The sequence below is a fragment of the Pithys albifrons genome, chromosome 32, assembly GCF_047495875.1.
Source record: "Pithys albifrons albifrons isolate INPA30051 chromosome 32, PitAlb_v1, whole genome shotgun sequence".
In the NCBI taxonomy this organism is placed as follows: Eukaryota; Metazoa; Chordata; class Aves; order Passeriformes; family Thamnophilidae; genus Pithys; species Pithys albifrons.
The window spans coordinates 458,369-482,674 of NC_092489.1; the positions used below are offsets into that span (position 1 = coordinate 458,369).

General features: G+C 51.1%; 1 protein-coding gene across 1 annotated transcript in view; it reads right to left on the reverse strand.

The window, feature by feature from the left end:
• LOC139684145 (uncharacterized) overlaps positions 1-24,306 on the reverse strand; it is a 1,342,464-nt gene that overhangs the window by 99,302 nt on the left and 1,218,856 nt on the right. Inside the window, 2 exon segments of the mRNA XM_071579746.1 lie at positions 7,587-8,148; positions 16,209-16,216. Coding sequence (XP_071435847.1) covers positions 7,587-8,148; positions 16,209-16,216 — 570 coding nt within the window.

The window sequence follows — 24,306 nt, forward strand, 5'->3', positions numbered from 1 at the left end:
TTTAGGTAACCTGAAAATCTTCAATTAAATTGACTTAAAAATGAATAACCTTAATCATACAAATAGATTTAATTATTTTTTATGGTTTCTGTTTTCTTTCACCTTTAACTTTAATTTAAGTATTTCTGCAAATGAATAACTTTGTGCTCTTGTCTGTGGGTCCCTGTGCATAGATGGGGGAGTTGTGGCTCTCTCAGTGGGGTAAGTGCATTCAGGAGTCACATCCATACATGATTCCTGTACTCACACACATCCATCCAGGCCAGCCCCCATTCATGCAATCACTCAAAACAGCCTTAGGAATTTACTTCCTGTGCCTTATAATTATGAAATGAGAAATTGTGCTTGTCTTCACCTCACACTTTTCCTTGTTTCTTGAGTTGCTGCTTTGATAAGAATATAATTTTCTAAAACGTGGACATATCTCTCCTTCATGTTCCGTTTAATGTTCAAAAATTCTTTCACACACATACAAGCAAATACTGCCCCTTTTTTTCTTGTTCTTGCCTGGCAAATAAGAGAGGTATCATTGGATATTTGCTGGGTGTGGATCCATAAAAATACAGGGCATGATTATTTGAACACTCAGCAAAAGTTATTACATCTGTAAAACTTCCATTGTCTTGGTTCCTGTCATGGATATCAATAATTTAGAGAAAGGTTAGTAAGGCTACCTTTGAATTTGCTTGCTTGGTTGGATTATCATCACTTGGTCAAACAAAAGCTTAAAACAATTGCTAGTACTGAATGCTAAAGATTAACAAATTCTATAAAAATAGTGTCATTTTTGTACTTGACAACTTAAATATGTGTTTTACCAATTGTGTGGAGGTTCCATTAATGAGCTGCAATAAGAGAACTGTTGATCATTTTCAAATTCTGATTTTATCCATTATTTACATGTCACTCCAATGTAACTTGCAAGTGCTGCAGCTTTGAGGAAAACAGGCCGAGAAGGGAGAGAGTGAGGAGAGAGCTTTGTGTGACCCTTCCCAGCCAAGTCACCTCAGCTGCCACTGCAGGAGTCTCCCCACTTCCCAACACCACAACTCCAGTGTTGGCTTCTTCTTGAGCCATTAGAGTGCAGTAAATTATAGAGAAACTCATTGAAACACTGATAGTTAATGCAGGTAGGAGTAAAAGCAACGAACAACACACTCATTCATACCATGAAGGGAATTGTTAACAGGGAAAACACTAATAAGCTCAGGAACAAAGGTATTAAACAGAATTTCAACTTTTTAACAATTATTGCTATTTGCAGTAGGTGTTCCAATGGTTAGAAAAAGCTTTTAAAGCATCAGAAGTTTGGAAAGCAATTTGAAATTTAGAAAGTACTTTTCACCTGACGCATAATTTGCACACCAAAAATTATACTGGCTTAGATATATTCAAGAACAATCTGGTGGCCACCTGGGCAGAGGAGCATGGTATCGAATGGGTATATCACATTCCATATCATGCACCTGCTGCTGAAAAAGTTGAAAAGTGCAATGGACTATTAAAAACAACCCTGAAGGCACTGGGTGGAGGAACTTTCAAAAACTGGGATAAGCATTTAGCCAAGGCCACCTGGTTGGTTAATACTGGAGGCTCCATCAATCGAGCTGGTCCTGCCCAAGCAGAATCCCTCCACACGGTAGATGGAGACAAAGTTCCAGCAGTTCACCTAAGAGGCATGCTAAGGAAATCTGTTTGGATTACTCCTCCCTCGGGCCAAGACAAACCCATTTGTGGGATTGTTTTTGCCCAAGGGTTCGGAAACACCTGGTAGGTAATGAAAAAAATGGCGAAATCCAGTGTGTGCCCCAAGGCAATTTAGCCTTGGGGAAAAACTAATTATGTGCTTTGAGTTGTGCCTTGCAGAAAACCAGACACGAGATGAGAGAGACTCGGACAAAGCTGATGCTGGTATCCCATGATGTCCAACGATAAGGCAGCCCTATCTGTAAACCAGTACTGAACTTAGAACTGTGACTTTAACCAAAAGTCGGAGGACCCAAGCTGAATTGATGCTGGTGTTGATCCCTGATGACAAGACATCTGCCTTAAAAGACCGCATATGGACTATACATATATGTAGATATGCGCGAAATATAAGCGAATGAAGGAATACAAAAATTGCGTAGAAAGACCAGTGTGGAATAAGGGGTGGAGAATGTAATGCTTTTGACCCATGGCTTCCTCAGTAACTAGCTGTAACTAAGGAAGCAGACATCACAAGTATTCCACACGTGTTTTCCACCTAACAGAGGAGGAGGTTTTTTTTTTCCTTGTTCCGGGGAGCTGGGTGTGGGAGAAGCCTGGATGGTTGGTTCTGTTCTTGTGGTGTTCCTGGCCTGGGACGTGGGTGAGATCATTTCATGCTTGTTCTCCCTTAATTGCATTTGTCTGTTTCATTTATTTAGGTTTAGTATTGTTTCTTCCTCTTTTACAGATATAAAAACATTGAACTTAATAACAATAATGATACTTTACAAAAGTGCAGACTTTTGTGTTTCTGTGCCATAACTTTACAGAATAAAATGAAATCATGAATAAATTTGAAAAATAACTGGGATAATAAACCTACAGCACAACACTGTCTTAGAGCGTGACTGCTACAAAATACGTTAGAAACTGAGATACAGAAAGGTGACATGTTTGCAGCTTGTTGAAAGCTTTTATCTTAAAGGCATTATTGTTTCCCTTCTCTTAATAGGAATAAGCCTTATATTCAATTTTAATACTATTTGGAAAAGGCAAAAAGTTTGGTTTGGCATGAAACAGCTTCCACTATTCCTTTTATTAGAAAGGGTTATGATATTTTGTTACATCGTGATAAAGGTGAAGACATAGTTAACTAATTAGGAGTTAAATCAATATTCATAATAAGGTATTACCAGTTGTTAACCCGACAGCATTGCTATTGATCAGAATCTGTGGCTGTCCCAGTTCGGCATCTCTGGCCGCTCCTGCCAATGGGTTTCTGTGCCTGTCGGCTGGGCCGGGCTGGGCCGGGCCGTTCCTGCAGCTTCTGGCGGTGCTGCGCTGGGTGCTGGGGCTGCGGCGGCAGCGCTGGGGGGGCTGTCCGTGCTGCTGTCGGAGCCATCTCCGCCTCTGCGCTCTGGCGGCTGCTCGGAGCTCTCCTGGCCGGGCCGGGGCTCAGCAGGCAGGGGCAGCGGGGCGTTCTCCCGCCGGGTATCGGATCTGGCACCAGCACCGGCACGGGCTCTGGAACCGGCACGGGCTCTGGCACCAGCACCGGCACCGTCACGGGCTCTGACACCAGCACCGGCACTGGCTCTGGCACCGGCACGGGCTCTGGCACCGGCACCGGCACCGGCAACGGCACCGGCACGGGCTCTGGCACCGGCCTCAGGGCTGGCGGAGGCGGCCCCGCCCGCAGCATCCTCCGCTCTGCTCTGCGACGGACTCGGCGCTGCCTCTGCCTGGCTCGGCTTCTCTCCGCCGACATCCCACCCATTGGCATCAGTGCCCCAGGCGGGAAGGGCTGCAGGGGGGTCCGGCAAGAGCAGGGCAGGGGCTGATGCTCTTTGGGCCTTTCTCTGCCCCGGGCAGGAACGCTGCGTGGGACAGCGGCACGGGGGGTGCAGCTGCTTCTCCTGCTGCATCCTTTGGTGGGCAGCTGCAATCACTGGCAGCAGCACATTCAGAGGGCAGCTGTGCCCACAGCAGGGAGTGTTGGAAAGGAGAGTCATTTAGTTGGAGCTCACGCTGTTCAAGCAGCACCTCATCATCCAGAGCACGTTCCTCTGCTCCACAGACAGCTTAGATCTCCTCTACATAATGTTTCTCCCAGACATCAGGGTGCAATGTTAAAAGACTTCCAGGGATTTATCTTAAAAAAACAAAACAAAAACCAACCAAAAAAAAACACCAAAAAAACGGGGGAGGCTCCAGTTCTTTTAACTAGTTTTGCTCTGGCCAGTCAAACAGGTTTTGGCCACAAACGCTTTCAGGGCACTGGCTTCACAAACAAATAATTTTTATTTTCCTGGTATACTGCTTTCTTTTAGCTCAGCTCTGTCCCTTCAAGCTATTTCAGGGCTCTGGCTTCACAAGCTGCCTTAGACACTGATCATGTTACTGAATCATTTTGTTTCAGAGCTTTTTAGACATAATTCAGTCATGTTTTTTCCCCCTTTGAGATTCTTCCAATTTCCAGAGTTGATCACCTTCTGTCCAGCAGACAGGCACCAATCATGCCTTTTTCCCGAGCTGGACTGCTGCCCATCACCAGGACAGGGACTTCATGTCATTCCTGTCTCTCCTGCCCTGTTGGGGTTACCAAGGCAAGTCCCTAAATATGGGGGATCTTTCCCAAGGCTCCACATTTGGGCTCCATTTGTCATGATGGATCTGGGTCTCCACAGGAATGAACCACAAGGTCAATCAGAAGCTCAAACAAAGCAAAGCTGTTTATTGAAATCTCATGTTACAATATATGGACTCAGGGACTGGTGTTCAAGGCAGGGGCAGGGGAACTGGTGACCTCTGAGACATGGGGGAGGCATGGGGGGATGGCTCAGGGCTTTCGACCTCCTTGCAGATGGAAAAGAGACCCAGCAGTTATGGGGGGTTTGGGAGGGTGAGAGCAGACAGAGGAATACACATATACAAACACAACCAGTGTGTAGTGTTCTGGTGCCTGGGCCTGCCAGTGGCAGAAGATCAGCTCTCCTTTGCTTATCTCCAAGGGTTGCTGTTCAGGAAATTTAATTTCACATCTGCCAGCCTCAAATCTCCCTTTCCTACAACCACCCCTTGTGGGGTCACCAGGAGCAGCTGCATCTGTCTCCTCCTGTGCAGCCTCTCCGTCTCTCTGCCCTGCTGGGCACACTCAGGAGCAGCGGCAGCTGCCTCTTCTTAAAGGGTGTGTCTGTCTGCCTTTGCTGCTGGACACACAGAGGCCCAGTTGGGCTCCTCTTGTGGCACCAGGGGTGGCCACTGACCCTCTGTGCTGCTGACCGGTGCCATGCAGGGCTGGTGACTCTCTCCCTCTCACAAAGTCCCCTCGGTTCTGCCGTTTCACAGTGTCCCCTGGGTTCCAGGAGGCCCTGCAGTGTCACAGTGTCCACTGCGTTCCAGCAGGCCCTGCAGTGTCACAATGTCCCCTGGGCACCCTCAGGCCCCACATCACACAGCCCTGGCAGTTCCCTTACCTGAAATATTGGGGCACTTTGGGGCACCACAAAAGAAGGAAGAGATTGAGCAATAGAAAGTGTGCAAAGGAGGCAACCAAGATGGGCAAGGGCCTGCAGGGGCAGCGTGTGAGGAGCAGCTGAGGGCACTTGGTGTGTTCAGCTGCACAAGAGAAGACTGAGGGGACACCTCGTTGCAGGTACAACTTCCTGGGCAGGGGCAGAGGAGGGGCAGGCACTGATCTCTGCTCTGTGGGGACCAGGGACAGCACCCAGGGAATGGCTGGAGTTCTGCCAGGGCAGGATTAGGTTGGATCTTACAAAGAGGTTCTTCCCCCAGGGGGTAGTGGGCACTGACCAGGCTCCCCAAGGCAGTGGGCACAGCCTCAAGGCTGACAGAGATCCAGGAGGGTTTGGATGATGCTCTGGGGCACAGGGTGTGACTCTTGGGGATGGGCCTGTGCAGGGATGAGGGTTGGACTCCATGATCCTTGAGGGTCCCTTCCCACTCAGCACATTCTGGGGTTCTGTGACACCGGCTGGGCTGGTCCCAGTGCATGAAGAAGCCCTGTCACCCCAGAAATACTCTGGGTGGTCACTGTGTGAGCTGTGTGGGGAGGGGTCCCAGCCCCACCCCAGCCCCACCCCAGCAGCCTTGCAGGAAGGGGGGACACCCTCCTGCAGGTGGGATGTCCACCAAAACTGGATTCCCCACAAGTCACTTGTCACACTTCAGAATTGGGGATTATAATCCCCCTCAGCCACCAGTGGAGCCAGAGGGGTAAGTGCAACCCCCAGAATAAGGGGGGGGGACTCCCAAGAGCCCCTAAAAATGGTTTCAAACAGCAGAAAGAACTCCCAAATGGGGTTATCTCAGCATCCACCAGAATGAGAGGGACCCCAAAAGAGGGTTATATCCTCCAAAATTCATGGAAAGCAGCAGGATTCCATCAAAAAGAGCTCCCTGTGTCCCTCCCTATGGGGCCCCACTGCAAGAGCTGATGTCACATGTCCCCCACACTCCCTCACAGTAACCCCCTCAGGACAGGAGGGGACCCCAAAAGCTCCCTCACTTTTTTCCCACACACCCCATCTCTTGTCTCCCAATCCCCACCCCATTCCCCTCCAAGTCCCATCCCAACCCTCCCAATTTTCACCCAAGCCCTCCAAATTTTATCCCATCCTCCCTGGGTTTGTAGCACCACTTCTCCTGCTGCTGACTCCCTCTAAGTGGGTTTAAGTTGCATTAAACCATTTTGGGATGGAATTGAGTCATTTCAAGTTGACAAGGAGACATTTTGGGGAGGGATTGAGGTGTTATGAGCTGACAGATCAATCCCTCTCAGATATTGGACTGCAAAATGATGGAGAAATGTCAGTCGGTCTGGAGACCTCCAGTTTTGGGGAAGACTCTCCCAAATCCACACAGAACCCTGAAATCTTCGTGAATATCCCTTTGAATCCCAAATTCCTGCCCAAGGTCCCAGGGGAATGGTGGAAATTAAGATGTCTTTGTTCAATTTCTTTATTTTAATCCCAATTTCAGGTGATTCTAAGGGATGAAAATGGATCAAATAAAATGAAAAAACCACAATGAACCATGTGAATATGCATGGGGTTGGGTTGGGGGGCCAACAGAGAGGCAGAGCCACAGAAAATTGGAATTATGGAATTACTGAGTTTAGAAAAGTTCTGAAACACCATTCAGGATTCCTTGAGGCCACAAGATAAACTAAGGGTATGGAGCAGGGGAGATTTTTAGGGTCAAAAGTCAGCAAATGCCCCTTCCCAATGAATTTCACACTTCAGTCTGTGTCCCCATATGTGATGGTTTTGATGTGTCAAAATGCCAAGTAATCATTTCAGAGGCAAAGTCTCCTCTTCTGTCCCCCAAAAACCAAAACACAGGACACAGTTCAGCAGAGCAATGTATATTAAACAGAAAACAAAATATAAACCAAAACAAATACAAACTACAGACTAAGAATAAAAGGTAGCAAGAACAAACAGGAAATAAATTTCAACTTCCCCAGTATCTTGGTCTCCCCCCAGGAGCTGTGCAATGCCAAGAAACTCCTTGATCATCCAGCAAGAAGAAGAAGGAAAATCTCTTCTCCCTCTCTTCTTCTATCTGAGATGATGTCAGAATATGGGATGCAATAGAGTTGGCCAGTAGGAGTCAGCTGGGCTGACCCAGCTCCAGTCAGCTGATTGTCCATGGCCTTGCTCTAAAAGCTACAGCCTAAATCTGGGCCTAACTAAACCCATGACACCATGGATGTTCCTCCCCCTGGGTTAATTCAAATGCCCATGGAGAGCCAGGAGGATGTGGAGACCAGCCAGGGGTCTTCCTAATGTGGGTCACAAGGAATGTGGGTGATAGAGATGGAGCAGCAGATGAAGCTTTTCCCACAGTCAGGGCACTCGTGGGGCTTCCCTCACTGGTGGGTCCGTTGGTGTCCGGTCAAGTGAGAGCTGTTTGTGAAGCTCTTCTCACACTCATCACACTCATAAGGCCTCTCCCCAGTGTGGATACGCTGGTGAGTGATGAGGACGGAGTTATGTTTGAATCTCTTCCCGCAGTCGGTACAGCAGAAGGGCCTCTCGTCCGTGTGTGTGCGCTGATGTCTGAGGAGAATTGAGCTGGTCTTAAACCTCTTCCCACACTCGGAACACTCAAACGGCCTTTCCCCAGTGTGGTTCATCCGGTGTTTGATGAGCTCAGAGTTACGGATGAAGCTCTTCCCACAGTCCCCACATTTGTGAGGCCTCTCCCCGGTGTGGAGACGCCGGTGCATGATGAGGTTGGAGCTGTGGTTGAATCTCTTCCCACAGTCGGAGCAGCAGAAGGGCCTCTCCCCCGTGTGTGTGCGCTGATGGTCGAGGAGATTGGAGCTGGTCCGACACCTCTTCCCACACTGGGAACACTCGTAGGGACATTCCCCAGTGTGGATCATCTGGTGGCGGATCAGGTGGGAGCTAAGACTGAAGCCCTTCCCACATTCTTTACATGTGTAGGGCCATTCCCCAGTGTGGATGTGCTGGTGGCGAATCAGGTTGGAACTCTTGCTGAATCCCTTCCCACATGCCAAGCACTTGCAGCGCTTCTCCCTGCTCTGAAGCTGCTGCTGCACCCCCAGCTCAGAGCTCTGCTTGGAGCTCTGGCCATCTTTCCCACACTGGGTGGCTCTATCCTGATCCGAGGACCCAAAACTCTCTTGAGAGCTTCTCCTCCTGTGGGATCTCCGTCGCTTTTTCTCCTCGGTGTCTTCCTGCTCTGTGGAGCTGTTCAAAGTGGCCTCTGCCACCAGGTTCTGCTGGGGGGATTTGTCCTCCGTGCTCCCCTTGCTCAGCTCGGGGCCTGGGGCAGGAAGGAACAAGGACACTCAAGGCATTTGCCTCCGGCCCACAGGGAAGGCCAAGGACATCCCCCCAAACCCGGCCCCGGCAGGACGGCGTCGGCAGCGGGGTTGTCCTGCAGCCAGGGCCATGCTGGGCTGGAAGACGCAGCACAAGAGAGGGGCAAAGGGGCACTGACTTCCTCCTCACCTGCCTGGGGGTCCCAGGGCATCTTCCCCTTCCTTGCAGCTTCCTCTGCCATTCCAACACACCTTCAGAAGGATAAATCCTGGTTTTGGGGGGAAAACAAGCTGTGAGTGCCTTGGGTTGGGTTGCCCAAGTTCCTCTCTAAAAGTCACTGGGCATCTTGTGTCCTTAAAAACCTTCAAAGCACCAAGATTCAGCTCAAGAAAACCCTCCCAGGACCTTCTCCTCTCTCACCTCTCCCTTTTGGTATTCTGAATGTCCCCCCTGTCTGGGCTGCTGGGGGTCTCCTGTGTATTGGGGGTCCTCCCTCTCAAGGGTCCCTGCCCTCCCCAGGCTACCAGGGCCCCACAATGCCTTGCCCGGCCATTCCCGGCTTACCAGTCCTCACATCCCCCTTTTTTTGACCCCAGGACCACCCTGACCTCCTTTGCCCTCTCATCCTTCCTTTCCCAGACTTCACAATCCCTTTGCCTTTCCTCTCCCATCTCCTCAACCCCCTTATTCTGGGAGCAGCGACCACCTCCACACCCCAACCACGTCTCCCCACTCCTAGTCCTACCCTTGGTTACCTTGGGCCCACCCTGATCCTCCATTCCAAGGCACTGGGATGTCCCTGCCCCCCTTATCCTACACCAACACCCCCCTGCACCCCGTTTCTGGGCCATCCCACCTCTTCCAGACCCCACACCCCCTTTGCCTTGACTCTGGGACCCCCAGTGCCCCCAATCCTGCATTTCCCAGACCACAGATCCCTTTTGGAACACTGGGAGACACCTTGAACCCCTCTTTTCTGGCCATCCTGGGTTTTCCTACATCATGACCCACCTTTCCTTAACATCAAGGACCCCTGTACCCCCCTTTCCTCAGCACAGGGGACCTCTGGGCTTCCCATCCCACTTTTCTGACAAATCACATCTTTTCTCTTGGCCATGTGACCCCCTGAAAACCCCCTGCCCCAGCTCTGTGTCCCCCCTGCACCCTCAACATTCAGCCTAAAACACCAAGATTCAACCCTCAAATAGGGACACCAGAGGGGATTTGGGGCCCCCGCAGTCCCTCCTCCCCTGACTCTCTGCTTGGGGTGGTGGTTTCCAAGGGCCCCACCTCTCCAGGATGATGGGGGTCCTGAGGGTGCCCCCTCTCTGGCCTGTCTATTTTGGGATCCAGGGAAGACCCTGAGCACGCTGAGAAGAGAGTCAGGGCAGAAAGGACCCCTGGGACCCTCAGCATTCCTTGGAGGGATCATGGAGAGGGGGGAGTGAAAGAAACTCAGTGGGTTCAGATCACAGAGTGGGGGACTCCTGAAATTCCTGGGAGCTCCAGCAGCCTGAAAAAGGCAGAACCCCAGAGAGGGCACCCCAAAACACAAGGCACCCCCAACAGCCTGGACAGGGAGGATCCCCAGAACGCAAAGCACAGAGAACATAAATAGCAAATTCCTGGGAGGGTTTTTTTGGAAGTGAATCTTGGTGCTTTGATTTTATTTGGCCTTAATCTGCATATTTTGGAGGGTTTTGCCCAATCTTGATTGTTTGGGGTTTTAGGGGATCTGTGCCAGGCGCCTCCATTTCGAGGCATGGGAAGATCCCAGGATTTTCCAGCATCCAGGGATGCTCCCCAAGCAAAGCCCCCTCTGGAGGTGACTCCCTTTGTTCCCCACACTGTGGTCGCCCCTCACTCGCTCACACCGTTCCTTTTTCCAAGAGCATCGTCCCCAATTTCCTCCTTTCAGCTTCTAGGTAAAAATCCCATCAAATTAATCTGATTTTCCTGCTTTTTCGGGCTGTCCACATGTCTCCCTTAGCTTCAGTTCTCTCTGTTTTAACTGTCCCTTCAAGGAGGTTTGGAGGGGTCAGGGACGAGGGTTTATGGGAAAGGTTTGGGAGTATCTGGGCTGGTCTCGAAACAATTGGAGGGTTCTGTGTTGTTTGGAAGGTCTGGAAGTCATTTAGGGGAATCCTGGGGTAGTTTTCAGCACCTGGACGGGAATTTAGGGAGGTCCTGGACTGGTCTGAGAATATCTGGAAAAGGCCTGGGGGGTTCTGGTGTCGTTTGGGGGTCCTGGGCACATTTGGGGTGGCCTGGGAGGGGGTTTGGAGGGAAGGTGATAGAATTTGGGAAGGTGTGGGGGGTGAGTGGGTGGTCTCAGGGTGGTTTGCAGGGTCTGGATGAAAGTTTCGGGGTACTCTGAGAGGTTCTCTTGGGTGTTTCGGGTCTCTCTGAGAGGTTCTGTGCAGTGTTTAGGGGGGTCTGGGGAGTTTTGGAGGACTCTGGGGGAGTCTTGGGGGGTTGGGAGAGGGACTCTGGGGCATTTTGAGGGGCTCTGGCAGATCCAAGAGGTGATTTGGGGAACCCTGTTGTTTTAAGTGTGGGGTTTCAGGATGTCAAGATGGGTTTGGGGTTTTTTTGGTGAGTGGAGGGGGTGGGGGAGGATGTGGGATGGACCTGATGGACCCGATGGCAGTCCCGGGATGGGGGAGGGGCTTACCCGGCTTCTCCACCTTCACTCTCACGGCCAACAGGGCGCCGGTGGGTCCCAGGGAAGGGTAGGGGGTGGGTGCATAATGTGGGACCCCAAAACCCGCCCTGAGTCCCCAAAAGCCCCCCAAACTCGCCGCTCTCCCCTCACCTCTCCCCACAGCCGTCCCGAGTCCCGACCTCCGTCTCCACCACCTCTAATCTTGTGTCCCTAAATACCTCCAAAACACCAAACTTCAGCCCAAAACCCTCCCAGCAGTTCCTCTTCTCTGAATTCTCCACGGTGGGGTTATTGGGATCCTCCTGTCTGCACTGCTGGGGGTCCCACTTGTATTGGGGATCCCGTCCCACCCTCTCCGGGCTGCCGGGGATCCCGGGAATCCCACGGCTCCTTCCTCTCTCGGCTCTCGCCTTCTCCAGGCTCTTGGGGGTCTCACCTCCCCCTGCATTGCTGCTCCCCCATCCTCTCCACACTGCCGGGGCTTCTCCCTCTCTGGGACCCCGTTTAAGGGGACCTGGGCTCCCTCTGTGCTCCCGCGCCCCAATTCCACCATTCCGGGGCTTGCCCAGCTCCGCTATCGCCCCTCTCCGCTCTCCCCACTCCGCGATCACCCGAGGGGCCCCAAAACCGCTCTCGCCCCCCCGCCCCACACCGACCTTTCGATCGAGTGCCGACCACGCGGTGCTTTGTCCTCTCTGTGTCCCCTGTCCCGGCTCCTCCCCCTGCTCTGTCCCTCCTCTCCTGCCGCATCTCCGCCCCCACAGTCCCGCCCCCTCCAGCCCTTCTCCTCCTCCCCCCGGGCCCAGCGCCCCCCCGGCCGGACACCCCTTGCCCCCAGCCCCGCCGCCCCCCCGCGGGAGGAGCAGGGATGGAGCTGGGGCAGCTCGGGATGGGGCAGCGCTGGGCTCTTGGCCGCTCCCGCCCGCACTCGGCCCCCGCCGCAGCCCCCACGGCCGGGACAGGGCGGGAGGGCCCGGCCTGGGCGCCCCCACCTCTCCCTGCCCCAAATTGCCGTTCCAGGGGGCGCTGGGGGTGAGGGAGGGCGCGCGTGGGCTCGGGGTGGGGAGCGCGGGGCGCTTCGGGTCTGCCTGGCAACTGCAGAGTCATCAGCGCCGTGCGCTCTGATTGGCTGGAAAATGATTCGGGGCCTTCTCTGGCTGATGTCCCCCAGGCACCCCCGTTACCGGGACTGGGGAGAATTGGGACACTTTTCTGGGAGCACTGGGAGCAGCCGGCTGGGGGCAGAGGGACAGCAGGGGAGGGGGTGACACGCGACTCCCGGTGACCCCCTTCCCTTGTGGCACAGGGAGAAGCCCCAGCCCAGGAGGACAAACCCCGACACGGAGCCCCGACCCTCGGCAAAGTGTTGGGGGGTGTCCGGCGGCATCTCCAGGCAGGGCCGGGGGGAAGGAGCCCCAAAAACCTCCCACAGCCTGTCCGGGACCTCCCCCAAATCTCCTCCCAGTCACACCCGCCAACCCAGGATCACCTGGAACTTCCTTCCAGTCCCTACCCAGACCTTCCAGGGCGCCCCCAAGCCCCTCTCAGCCCCACTAGGAACCACCAAATCCCTTCCCAGCCCCCTCAGGACCCCATAAACTTCCTCCCAATTGCCCCCAGCTCACCCAGGAGACCCCAAGCACCCTCAATGTCCTTGTCAACTGCCTCAGACTCCACAGATCTCCTCCCACAGTTGGCCTTTGGTTCTTTCCTATCCCAACTCAGCCCCCACAAGCCACTTCCCAGTTATTCCTAGTGCTGCAAATTATACAACTTTCCTACATTTTTAATTAGTGGCAATCGTTGACTACGTTATTTCTCACAGACTCTCATCAGTTTGGTCTTTCAAGCCCCAAAGCTTTGAGTTTCCCTGGACTGGCTCTGATGGGCTGCAGGAAAGAGAAGCCTGAGGGAGCTGAAGATTGGACAGCTGTGACCTTAAAATTTATGGTCCTTCAAAGCCATGTTGGAGCAACCAGAAGATACAGAGGAGACGAACAAAGACATTTCAGCCTGAGAGTTGGAGACTTTGCCTGAGGCAGAATGATAAAAGCACCAAAGAATGTTCACCAAAACAGCCAATAAAGAATAGAATACCAATTAATGAAGAGAATTGTATATCTCAGAAGAAAAGAATGGTAATTTCTTTGTTTGACAAAATGTATAAATATGTGAGAACTCTTGGAAGGGAATGTATGGAGCTGGAGAGATTCTCTCCCTGTCTCTGCCCAGAATAAAGGAGTGTCTGAGTCACAGACACTCCAAAGGGGGGAATGGAGGGTCTCATTCCTTCCTGATGACTTTTGGTGACAATTATTGATGACCCAGGTGGGACAAAGCTGCAGATCCTCTGCGGGTTCCAGCACCCTGAGGACTCCAGTGACACCCAAAATATTATTTGAGGAGATCCTCTCAGTCCCAGGATGTGGCCACTTGAAAGCAAGATCCCTGGAATTCTGTTAAGTCATTTCTCAGTGTGTAAAATCTATCTGAACCATCATAGAAATGGAGCTTGAGAATAGAATGTAATGGGGTGTGGGAGTTTTAGCTTTAGCTTCAGCCAGGCCTCAATTCATCAGACCCAGAGGATGTCACAGAGATTAGAAGGGACAAGCATCACCTGACTTGAGCAACCAAAGAGGTATTTCATATCATCTGACACCATCAGGAAGCATCAAGAAGTATAAAAGAGAGGGAGGTGGAGCTTCTGTCTCTTTTGCTCTTCCCCTTGGGCCTGTGCTCTGCCTCTGCCAAGACAGGGCCTTGCCACCATCCCTGCTCTGTTCTCATAGAATCACAGAATCAGTTGGGTTGGAAGAGACCTCCCAGATCATCAAGTCCAACCCTTAATCCAACCCCATTTTGATTATCAGATCATGGCACTCAGTGCCACATCCAGTCTCACCTTAAATACTTTCAGGGTTGGAGAATCCACTCCATCCCTGGCCAGGCCATTCCAGTGTGTGAGCACTCTCTCTGTGAAGAACTTTTACCTGATATCCAACCTAAACTTTCCCTGGCAGAGCTTAAGCCCCTGCCCTCTTGTCCTATTGTTCAGTGCCTGAGAGAAGAGACCAGTCCACCCCTGTCTACAACCTCCTTTCAGGGAGTTGTAGAGAGTGCTGAGGTCACCTCTGAGCCTCCTCTTCTCTAAAATGAACACCTCCAGCTCCCTCAGCCTCTCCCCACAAGACTTGTGCTCCAGTCCCTTCTCCAGACTCCTTGCTCTTTTCTGGACCTGCTCCAGCCTCTCAATATCTTTCCTGAACTGAGGGGCCCAGAACTGAACACAACACTCAAGGTGTGGCCTCACCAACGCAGAGTCCAGGGGAAGGGTCACTGCCCTGGGCCTGCTGGCCACACTAGTTTGGATCCAGGCCAGGATCCCATTGGCCTTCTTGGCCACCTGGGCAAACTGTTGGCTCCTGTTGAGCTTTCTGTCCCTCAGTCCCCCCACATCCCATTCTGCCTGGCTGCTTTCCAGCCACTCTGTGCCCAGCCTGGAGCGCTGCAGCGGTTGGTGTGGCCAAAGGGCAGGACCTGCACTTGGCCTTGTTGAACTTCATCCCATTGGAATCAGCCCATCCCTCAAGTCCATCCAGGTCCCTCTGCAGAGCCCTCCTGCCTTCCAGCAGCTCGAAACTCCCTTCCAACTTGCTGTCATCAGCAAATTTGCTGATGATGGACTCAATCCCCTCATCTAAATCATCAATAAAGATGTTAAACAGGACTGGGCCCAACACAGACCCCTGGGGGACACCACTGGTGACCGGCCGCCAGCTGGACACAGCCCCGTTCACCAGCACTCTCTGGGCCTGGCCCTCCAGACAGCTCCTGACCCAGCAGAGGGTACACCTGTCCAAGCCATGGGCTACCAGCTTTTCCAGGAGTATATTATGGGAGACAGTGTCAAAGGCCTTGCTGAAGTCCAGATAGACACAGCCACAGCCTTCCCCTCATCCACCAGGTGGGTCACCTGATCATAAAAAGAGATCAGGTTGGTCAGACAGGACCTGCCCCTCCTAAACCCATGCTGGCTGGGTCTGAGCCCTTGCCCATCCTTTAGGTGCTGTGTGATTGCACTCAGGATGATCTGCTCCATAACCCTGACAGGCACCGAGGTCAGGCTGACAGGCCTGGCGTTGCCAGGGACAGCCTTGCAGCATTTTTTGTGGATTGGGGTGACAATGTCCAACTTCCAGTCCTCTGGGACCTCCCCAGAGAGTCAGGACTGTTGGGAGATGATGGAGAGTGGCTTGGCAAGCTCATCCAGCAGCTCCCTCATCACCCCAGGATGGATCCCATCTGGACCCAAAGACTTGTGAGGATTCAGGTGCCTCAGTAAGTCACTATTTCCTCCTGGAACACAGCGGGACTATTCAGCTCCCTGTCTCTTTTCTACCAGCTCAGGAGGCCAGTTGTCCTCAGGGCCACCTGTCCTACTGGTGAAAACTGAGGCAAAGTAGGTGTTAAGTACCTAAGCCTTCCCCTTATCTCTGGTAACAATGTTCTCCCCCAAGTCCAACAAAGAAAGGAGGTTTTCCTTGTCCCTCCTTTTCCTATTAACATATTTATAGAAGCACTTTTTGTCATCCCTAACAGAAGTAGCCAAACTGACTTCAAATTGCACTTTTGTCTCTCATTTTCTTCCTACAGGACCTAACTATGTTCCTAAACTCTTCCTAAATAGCCAGCCCTTTTTTTACACACTCAGTCAGCTCTCTTTTTATCGCTGATTTCCTTCAGAATCTCCCTGTACAACCAAGCTGGATGTCTTCCCCATGGGCTTCCCTTTCGGCACACTGGGACAGGCTGTTCCTGTGCACTCAAGACTTCCTTCTGGAAGCACATCCGTCCCTCCTGTACCCCCTTGTTTTTGAGGGTTGTTTCCCAGGGTATGCTCTGGACTGGTCTTCTGATCAGGCTGAAATCTGCCCTTTGGAAGTCCAGCAAAGAGGTTTTATTGATTGCCCTCCTCATATCCCTGAGTACTGAAAATTCTGTTACTTCATTGTCGCTGTACACAGACAGCCTCTGACCACTACATCTCCCACCAGCCCCTCTCTATAAACAGGAGGTGTAGAGGGGCCCCACCCCTGGTAGGTTCATTTTCCAGCTGAAGCAGGAAATTATCCTCTATACACTCCAGGAATCTCCCAGACTGCCTCTTCTCTGCTGTGTTGAGCTCCCAGCAGATATCTGGCAGGTTCAAGTCACCCACAAGAACAAGGGCTGGAGATTTTGAGACATCTGCCAGCAGCTTGTAGAATAATTCATCCCCTTCATCATCCTGGTTGGGTGGCCTGTAACAGACACCCACAAGGATGTCAGCCCTGTTGGCCTTCCCCCTCATTCTGGTCCACAGACACTCAACCTTGTCACTGCTGACCTCAAGTTCAACAGAGTCAAGAGACTCTCTGACATATAAAGCCACCCCTCCACTGGGATATACTGGGAGTGAGTGGAACCATAGTAGGCGTAAAAGGGAGCAACTGGAAGCATGTGGGGGGAACTGGGGTAATATTGGGAGCACTGGAGTCATACTGGGACCATAATGAGACTGTCTGGGAGTGACTCGGATCATACCGGCAATGACTGGAAAATATCTGGGAGCACACTTGGAGCTAATGGCATGAGACTGGGCTGATACTGGAAGCAAGTGGGCCCATGTTGAAGGCAACTGGGATAACACTAGGAGGAGCTGGGCCCAAGCTGGAGGACACGAGGGGCAGCAGGAGGCCTTGTGGGACCACATTCTCCTGCCTGGGGTGGCTCTGGGGGGCCCTCGGCTCCTCAGGGCTCTTCCTGCAGCCACAGAACTTGGAGGGACCCTCCTCTGGGTGGGGCCTCCACGTGATCCAGGAGCTTTAGGCTCCTCCTGCCACAGTCTGGGGGCAAATGGGATCATCCTGACACCATACTGGCAGAGACTGAAGTCACTGGAACCATACTGGGGGTGACTGGGACCACAGTGGGAGTTACTGGGACTATGCTAGCAGAAAACTGAAACCACATATGGGACAACTGGGAGCAAGTCAAATGGTTGGGTCTATACTGGGCACTACTGGGCATCACTGAGACCATGTTGGGACAGACCAGGGGCATACTGGGCCAACTTGGATTCTGTTCTGGGCAACTGAGATATAGTGGGAACAGCTGGGCTCATAGTGGGAGTGACTGGGCTCATAGTGGGAGTGACTGGGCTCTGGGAAGCACAGGATGGGCAGCATGGGGAGGGAAACCCCCCCATCCACTGCCCTGAATTCCCAAAATCCTTGTTCCCAGTCCCTGCTCTGACCCTGATCAGCAGATCTGCTCTGGTATCCCTTTCCCTGGGGACACTTCCCCACCCTCTCCCCACTTTTCTACCTTTGGAAATCAGCACTTTGGAGCCCCATCCCATTGTTTCCTCCTTCTCCTCCCTACTATTATCATTATCCCCCTGCACCTCCTTTTCCTGGGCTCTGGGACCTCCCTGCGTGGCTATTCCCTGTTCTCCAACCTTGGACACCCCTTTCTCTGACACCAGGATCCTCTTGCCCCCCTTTCCTGCCCATCCCACCTCTCCGAGCCCCTGGATCCTCCTCTTCTTTGACACCAGGGACCCTCATATCCCCATTCCCAGCCATCCCAGGTCACCTCACCCCCACATTCCCCTACTTTGACTCCAAGGACCCCCTGACCCCCCTTTCCTACCCATCTGTTATGCACCAATAACTGAGAAATGGAAGAAATATTATTCCCCCATTGTTCTCCTGTCATAAACATCCTATCCAAGAATTTTCTGTCAGCAGTTCGACACAAAGACAGAATTCTCTTACAAACAAACACCCTGCCAAAGCCTTTCACCAAGCTTCCTGCAAGTCATGGCAGTAAGTTCAGCCAAACTTCTTGCCTGATCACAACTCACACAAGCATCCTCTTGTTGTAATGACTCAGCTAAAACTATATCCTGCTTTTAAGAAATTTGCAAGCTACCTGTAAAAAACAGTGTCAAAGGTTTCTTGGGCTCTATAAAAACTCCCAAAGAACACCTTGGAATTTCGGTGCGTAGGGTGTGTGGAGAATGGAGAGAGAGAACCACAGCCAAGAACCTCTCCCACCTCCTCCCTGCCTCACCCATCTCACCTTCTCACCCTCCTTCTTCCCCACCCACGCTGCTTGCCTGCCTGCCCCTGCAGACTGAGGAGAAAGCTGAGCTCTGCCTTGCTCCCTGCGTCAGTTCTGCTCCTGCTAACCCAGCCCTGGCCCTGTTCAGCCTGGGGTGGCTGCGCCGCTGCTGCCCGTGAGCGACAGCTCCGCGGAGCCTGAGAGCTCTGCAGAGAGCGAGGAGCAGCCCTGCTGCACAAGGGAGAGCAGCACAGACTGAGCATCACATCTGCACTGCAAGAGCTGCATTCCACACCTCTGCCTGCAGGAACAGAGACAACATCGCTTCTCACACACACACACAAACAAACATGGCAGAAATAGTTGGTTTTGATGGTAAACTGTTTTCTTTGCTTCTAAAAAGTACTCTTAGAGTTTTTGAACTGTTCTTATTTCCCTCTCTCTCTGCATTTCTTTAGTAATTCCTTAACTAATAATAAATATAATTTTTTGGAATTCAAGTGTAATATAGATTGAGTTTTAGTTTTGTTGGGGAAAACATTTTGAACCCAAGCTATGTCTGCAATATTTAAGCAGATTGTAACACCATCCTGTCTCTCCCAAACTCCACACTCCCTGTTCCTTTACCCTGCCACCCCCTGGACTTCAATTTTCTGGTCACAAATACAAGCTGCAGCCCCCAGGAACCTTTCCCCACCTCTAGTCCTGCTTTTTCTTGACATCGGGACCTTCCTGATCCCTCATTTCCAGGCACTGGGATGCCCCTGCACCCCCTTATCCTGCACAAATACCCTCCTGCACCCCCTTTCCTGGCCTCCCACCTTCTCCAGCCCCTACACCCCTCTTTTTCTTAACTCTGAGAACCCCACTGTTGCATTTCCAGACCACAAAGTCTGCCCTGTTTGGAACATTGGGGGGCAATTTTAACCCTTTTCCCAGCTATTCTGGGTGTCCCTACCTCAAGATCCCCTTTCTTCAATATTGGGGACCCCTGGACTCCCCATCCCACTCCTCCAACCCCCTAAACCCTAACCCTAACCCTTTCCTTGGCCCTGCTTCCCCCTGAAATCCCCTTCCCCAGCACTGTGTCCCCACTGCACCCACAAGATTCAGCCCAAAACACCAAGACTGAGCCAAAAAAATCCCTTTCAGGAATTCCCCCTCTCTGGGTCTCTCCACTTTGGGGTTTGGGGGGGCTCCCCTGTCCAGGCTCCTGGGGGTTCCCCATGTACTGGGAGGCCCCCTCCCCAACCTGTCAATGAAGGGTCTGACCCAGGCACACCAACCCCTCCAAGGGGGTCCCCACATCCCCCCACCCACCAGGGAGCTCTGCCAGGACCCGCCACTGGGATACCCAAACACACTTCCGAAGGACCCCCAAGAGCCCCCAAAGGGCATTCCCAGCTCAGCTTTTGGGTCTCTTAACCATCCCCTCAAACACAAACCAAACCCCCAGAACTTCCCCAGGCTATTCGGGGCTCGGCTCGGGGGTCCCGCAGCACTTTGTCGGGGCCCTTTGCCGTCCCTGTGTGCAGCTCCGGCCCCGCCCCGCGGCAGCCCCACCGCGGGCTCCAAGGAGCGGCACATCCTGGTGCCCTTGGGGGCTTTGTCCGGGCCCATCCCGGCTCTCGTGTTCCCTGGCACAGCCCGCACGGCCCTTGGTGGGGCAGCGGGGGCACTGTGGAGTTGGGGGGCCCCTTCTCTTTCCCACCCTGTTCTCCCGCTCACCCGAGACTTCTTCGGGTGCAGATGGAACTCCAGAGGAGGAAGAGGAAAAGGAGGAGCATGGCTGTCCCCTCCTCTTCTCCCGGCGGTGTTCCAGGCTCGGCCCCGCCCCCTCCCCCCCTTTCACAGGGCGCGCCCAGCAGAGCGGATAGAGCAGGTTTGGGAACACTGGCTGGCGCCGTGCTGAGAGAGAACAGGTCTACCCGCCGAGCTGAGCGAGAACAGGTCTACCCACCGTGCTGAGGGAGAACAGGTCTACCCGCCGGGCTGAGGGACAACACGTCTACCCGTGGGACAGGGAGACAGAACATCTTCCCGCCCGTCCTAATGCACGTGGGCCCCCCGGCAGCTCAGACAGGGTGGAACCCCGAACTCCAAATTGAAAAGACCAGAGAACGAGAACTTCTGGGACGGATATTTTTTGGCTTAATCTACATATTTTTAAGTGGGTTTTGGCTGCATCTTGATGTTTTGCAGTTTTGATATTTCTGAGGGGTTTTTTTGCCTGCATCTCGGTGTTTTGCAGCTTTTTATGGACACCAGATGCCTGGTGACTTGTAGGGATGGGGAGCAGAGAGGGGCGATAGCTGAGCTGAGAGACCCCCTGCAGCCTGGAGAGGGGGGAGTGTGGAAAAGGGGGAGCCCCAGGACCCTGAAATAGAGGCCTGGAGAAAGGGGAGCCTGCACAGGGGGACCCCTGTGTATTCAGGTGTGATGAGATGCCATTAGTTTTGGTCCGTGTCTGGCCTTGCCACCTGCCAAGTTATGGAAAACAACAACTTATAACTTAGACTTCGGCCTTGAAGGAGACACATCTTGTGTACACTGAGACAGGTTTGTAACTTGAATTTTAAATAATGTCTGGTTTAACCCTGGAATCGACATGAACCCTCCCTGGAACAACTGGTCAAGGAATTTGAAAGTAATTAACAATGAACTAATTTTCCAGCAAAAATACACAATTTTAAAGGCAATTCCCTCAGAATAGCTCTCATTATATGGTTTAGGCGGCCTTGAACTGACTGAAAATTGCACTGAGCTTTACTTACATCTGAAAAGAATTAGCAAATAAGGAAAATAATGTCATTAAACATGTAGGGGGTGACAAAAACAGTGAATAAAAGAAAATAAGTCCTTCCAAATAAAATGTTTCAAGAGTCTGGTGGGGAAAAAAAATAGTGACTGAATAGACTGAATAAAAATTACTTAGGGAACAGAAAATAAAATGCAAAAAAGAAATAATATTTTTTGTCAATGCAAAAAGGTTTTTTCTGGGTGTTGTATTACTCTGAATGCTGATGTGCAAATTATAATATATATTTATAGTAATATTGTAAAATGCTATAATAAATCATATAATAATACAGAAAAAATAATTTATAAAATTGACTTTTTGACTGTTGAGAGCAATTTAAAAATACTTTGGTATTTATACAGGTATTGAAAACATTGACACCAATATTTAACAAAAAATGTGGTGCCCCAAATTGATCTGGGAAATGAATATTCCTTAACTCTCCTTGAGATCTTTGGGACAAGTGCCAGCAAAACCTGGAGTCCCTCAGCTCACCAGTTTGATCTCTCTTGGTACTTCACTGCTTTGGTCACCAAGCCCAGGGCTGAGGGCAGAGCAGCACCAGAGGAGCAGAAAGTCCCACGTTTGCCCAGGAAACCAACACATGGACTTGCCAATAATGCAACATAAATCTCCCATTTTCTATCAGCTTTGAGAATCCAAAAGCTTTGCATAGGGAAGTTTTGTTGGGACCTGGATTGTAACAGAACTTTTTAAATTTAATTCTTTTCAATACTGATGTGGGGCTGGGGGAATAACTTGGAGCAGCCAGTGATATCCACACCCTCAGCTGGTCACATTTTCTGGGATAGAAAGAACTTTTCAGACTCCAAGTCTAAAATTACAGTTCATGCATCAGCTTTTACCCACTGAGGTTTCTTTCTCCTGCTTGTAAGGAGAGTGTGACTGGGTGTGCAGCTGGAGAATCGATTAATCCTAATTAATATTTACACCCTAGATCTTCTCATGGTTGGAGCTACCTGGGACAGAACACACATATTTTTGAGTTTTCTTCCTGTCAAACAGGAATAAAACTGTAGAACTCAGTCCCTAAATTATCCTTTTCCATTGGCACATTCCAGGTCTGAGACACCATCCTAAAATGTGGATGGACAGTTTTTAATGCCACAATTTTCAGTGCTTTCAACTGGGGTGAGGGACTGTAGCAGCTGTAATAAGATATAATTATAATAACATTGTAAAATACCATAATAAAGAATATAATAATTCTGATAAATTCATGTGTCAAATTGACTTTTTGAGTGCTCAGAGCACTTAAAAAAATAATTTGGTGTTTATACAGGTATTGAAAACATTGACTCTAATGTCTCAGTAAACCAGCCCTAAACCAGCCCTAAAACTAGTCTTAAAACTAGCCCCAAAACAGCTCTTAACATGTACTAAAACCAGTCCTAAACCAGCCCTTAAGCCAGCCCTCGCCCAGCACTAAGCCAGAAATAAGTGAGCCCTAAAACTAGCCCTAAATGAGCTCTAATACCAGACCTAAAATCCAGACTTGTATCAATTCTGGAGGTTTTCCAGCCTTTCCCTGCTCTTTTAAAGCCCAGATCTCATTTTAGATGCCACCAAACCCAACTTTCCTCATGAGTTTGGAAACCTCAACACAGGGATGGAGAAGCAAATGAACCCCAAAGGTAACAGATCCAAACGTCTTCCCAGAGCCTGAAATAAGCATTTTTCTACCAAAATACACTCCCTGTGACATTTCTTGGCTGCAGAAGGTCCATCCCCAGGATGCCTCAGATTGGCACAAACTGTTTCCCTGGCCATGACAAGTCCTGAGAGCGACACTGACCTTGGACACCCTCTCACACCGTGACTGAGGAGAGTCTGGCCCCAAAAATGGCACCAGCCAGGCCTCTTATCTGTTTTTTACAAACATATTTCTACATTCTGCACCCTCCCCTGAGCCTGGGGAAATGGGGCTGAGCACAGCCAGGGCAAGGGGCTCACTGGGAATGCAGAAATACCTGAGGGGTCAATGCTTGGGCCAAACAGGAGGAAAACAGGGGAAAATTCCTTAAATTGATTCAAAAAGCTTTTAATTGAGGTTCTTTAGGTGAGGTAGAAGCATGTCAGGGGCTGGAGCTCTGCAGTCACAAGCAGGTTAGCAAGAGACAGGTGCCAATGGGTGTTTCTTCCTCAAAATATGGGTTGGGAGGGACTTGAAATGGCTTTTGCTGTTGGGTTTGACCCAATCCTTGTCCTCTTTGATTCACTGACAGGAGTTCTGACCTGGATCACAGGGATGACCCCACTCCCACTGGGAAGGGATGAGTCTGGGGTTTGATTGAATTTTATTTGATCTTTATTTTGACTTTTCTTCTCTCCTCCCCCCTGTGTCATTTTCCACCCCCCAAACTCACATTTTCCCAAGATTTGACACAATTAGACCATTCCATGAAAGAACCACAAATTCCCAACCTTGTCCCTTCCTTTTTCTTTGTCTTTTTGGGTGTTAAGCCCAGTTTGGGGCCGGCCCCGGAACCCCCCAGCAGTACCTGTTTATAGAGGTACAATGAGGTTTTTCTCATGTATCCAAAACCGGAGGAAAAAAAGAAGTGGAAAAAAATCAGGAAATTGCCCCAGTTTCTTTCAGCATCAGGAAACAGGATAAAAGTGGATAATCCCAAAACCACAGGGACCCCACACGGGGAGCAGGACAAGGACTCCAACCCCTCTCCCTGAGCAGCAGCACCACCAACAACTGAGTGGGACCCCCATTCCCAGCTCCCTGCACAGCTGAGGGGGGAGGAGGCACAGCTGGGAAGGAGGGAGGGGTGGGGGAAGGGGTTTGTTGGGTTTAGTTCTACTTGTGTATCCCTGTGAAAAGAGACACACTGCAGGCAGGTTAATGGAGAAAGATACAGGGTTTTATTAGAAGAAGCTTCCACGTTCAAACCCAGGGTGTTTGACCCTCTGGTCAGGAAGTTACAGGGTTTATATACCCACTTTTAACAGTCAATCACAATTCTCATTTTTCTTTTATGCCCACCCAAAAGTTCTGCCAATCTACCCCTTTCATCATGGGGGGCAGTTGGGCCTTCTCCTGTTGTTTGTCTTCTGTTATCTTGTAAGTGTCTTGTTCAAAACAGCTCGGCCTTGACAAGGCCTGACAGCTGGTGAGAAAGGCACTTTAATATTCAGACTTCAGATCAGAGCAACGTAGCAGAGACTATATGAGTCTAACACCTTCTAAAATTACA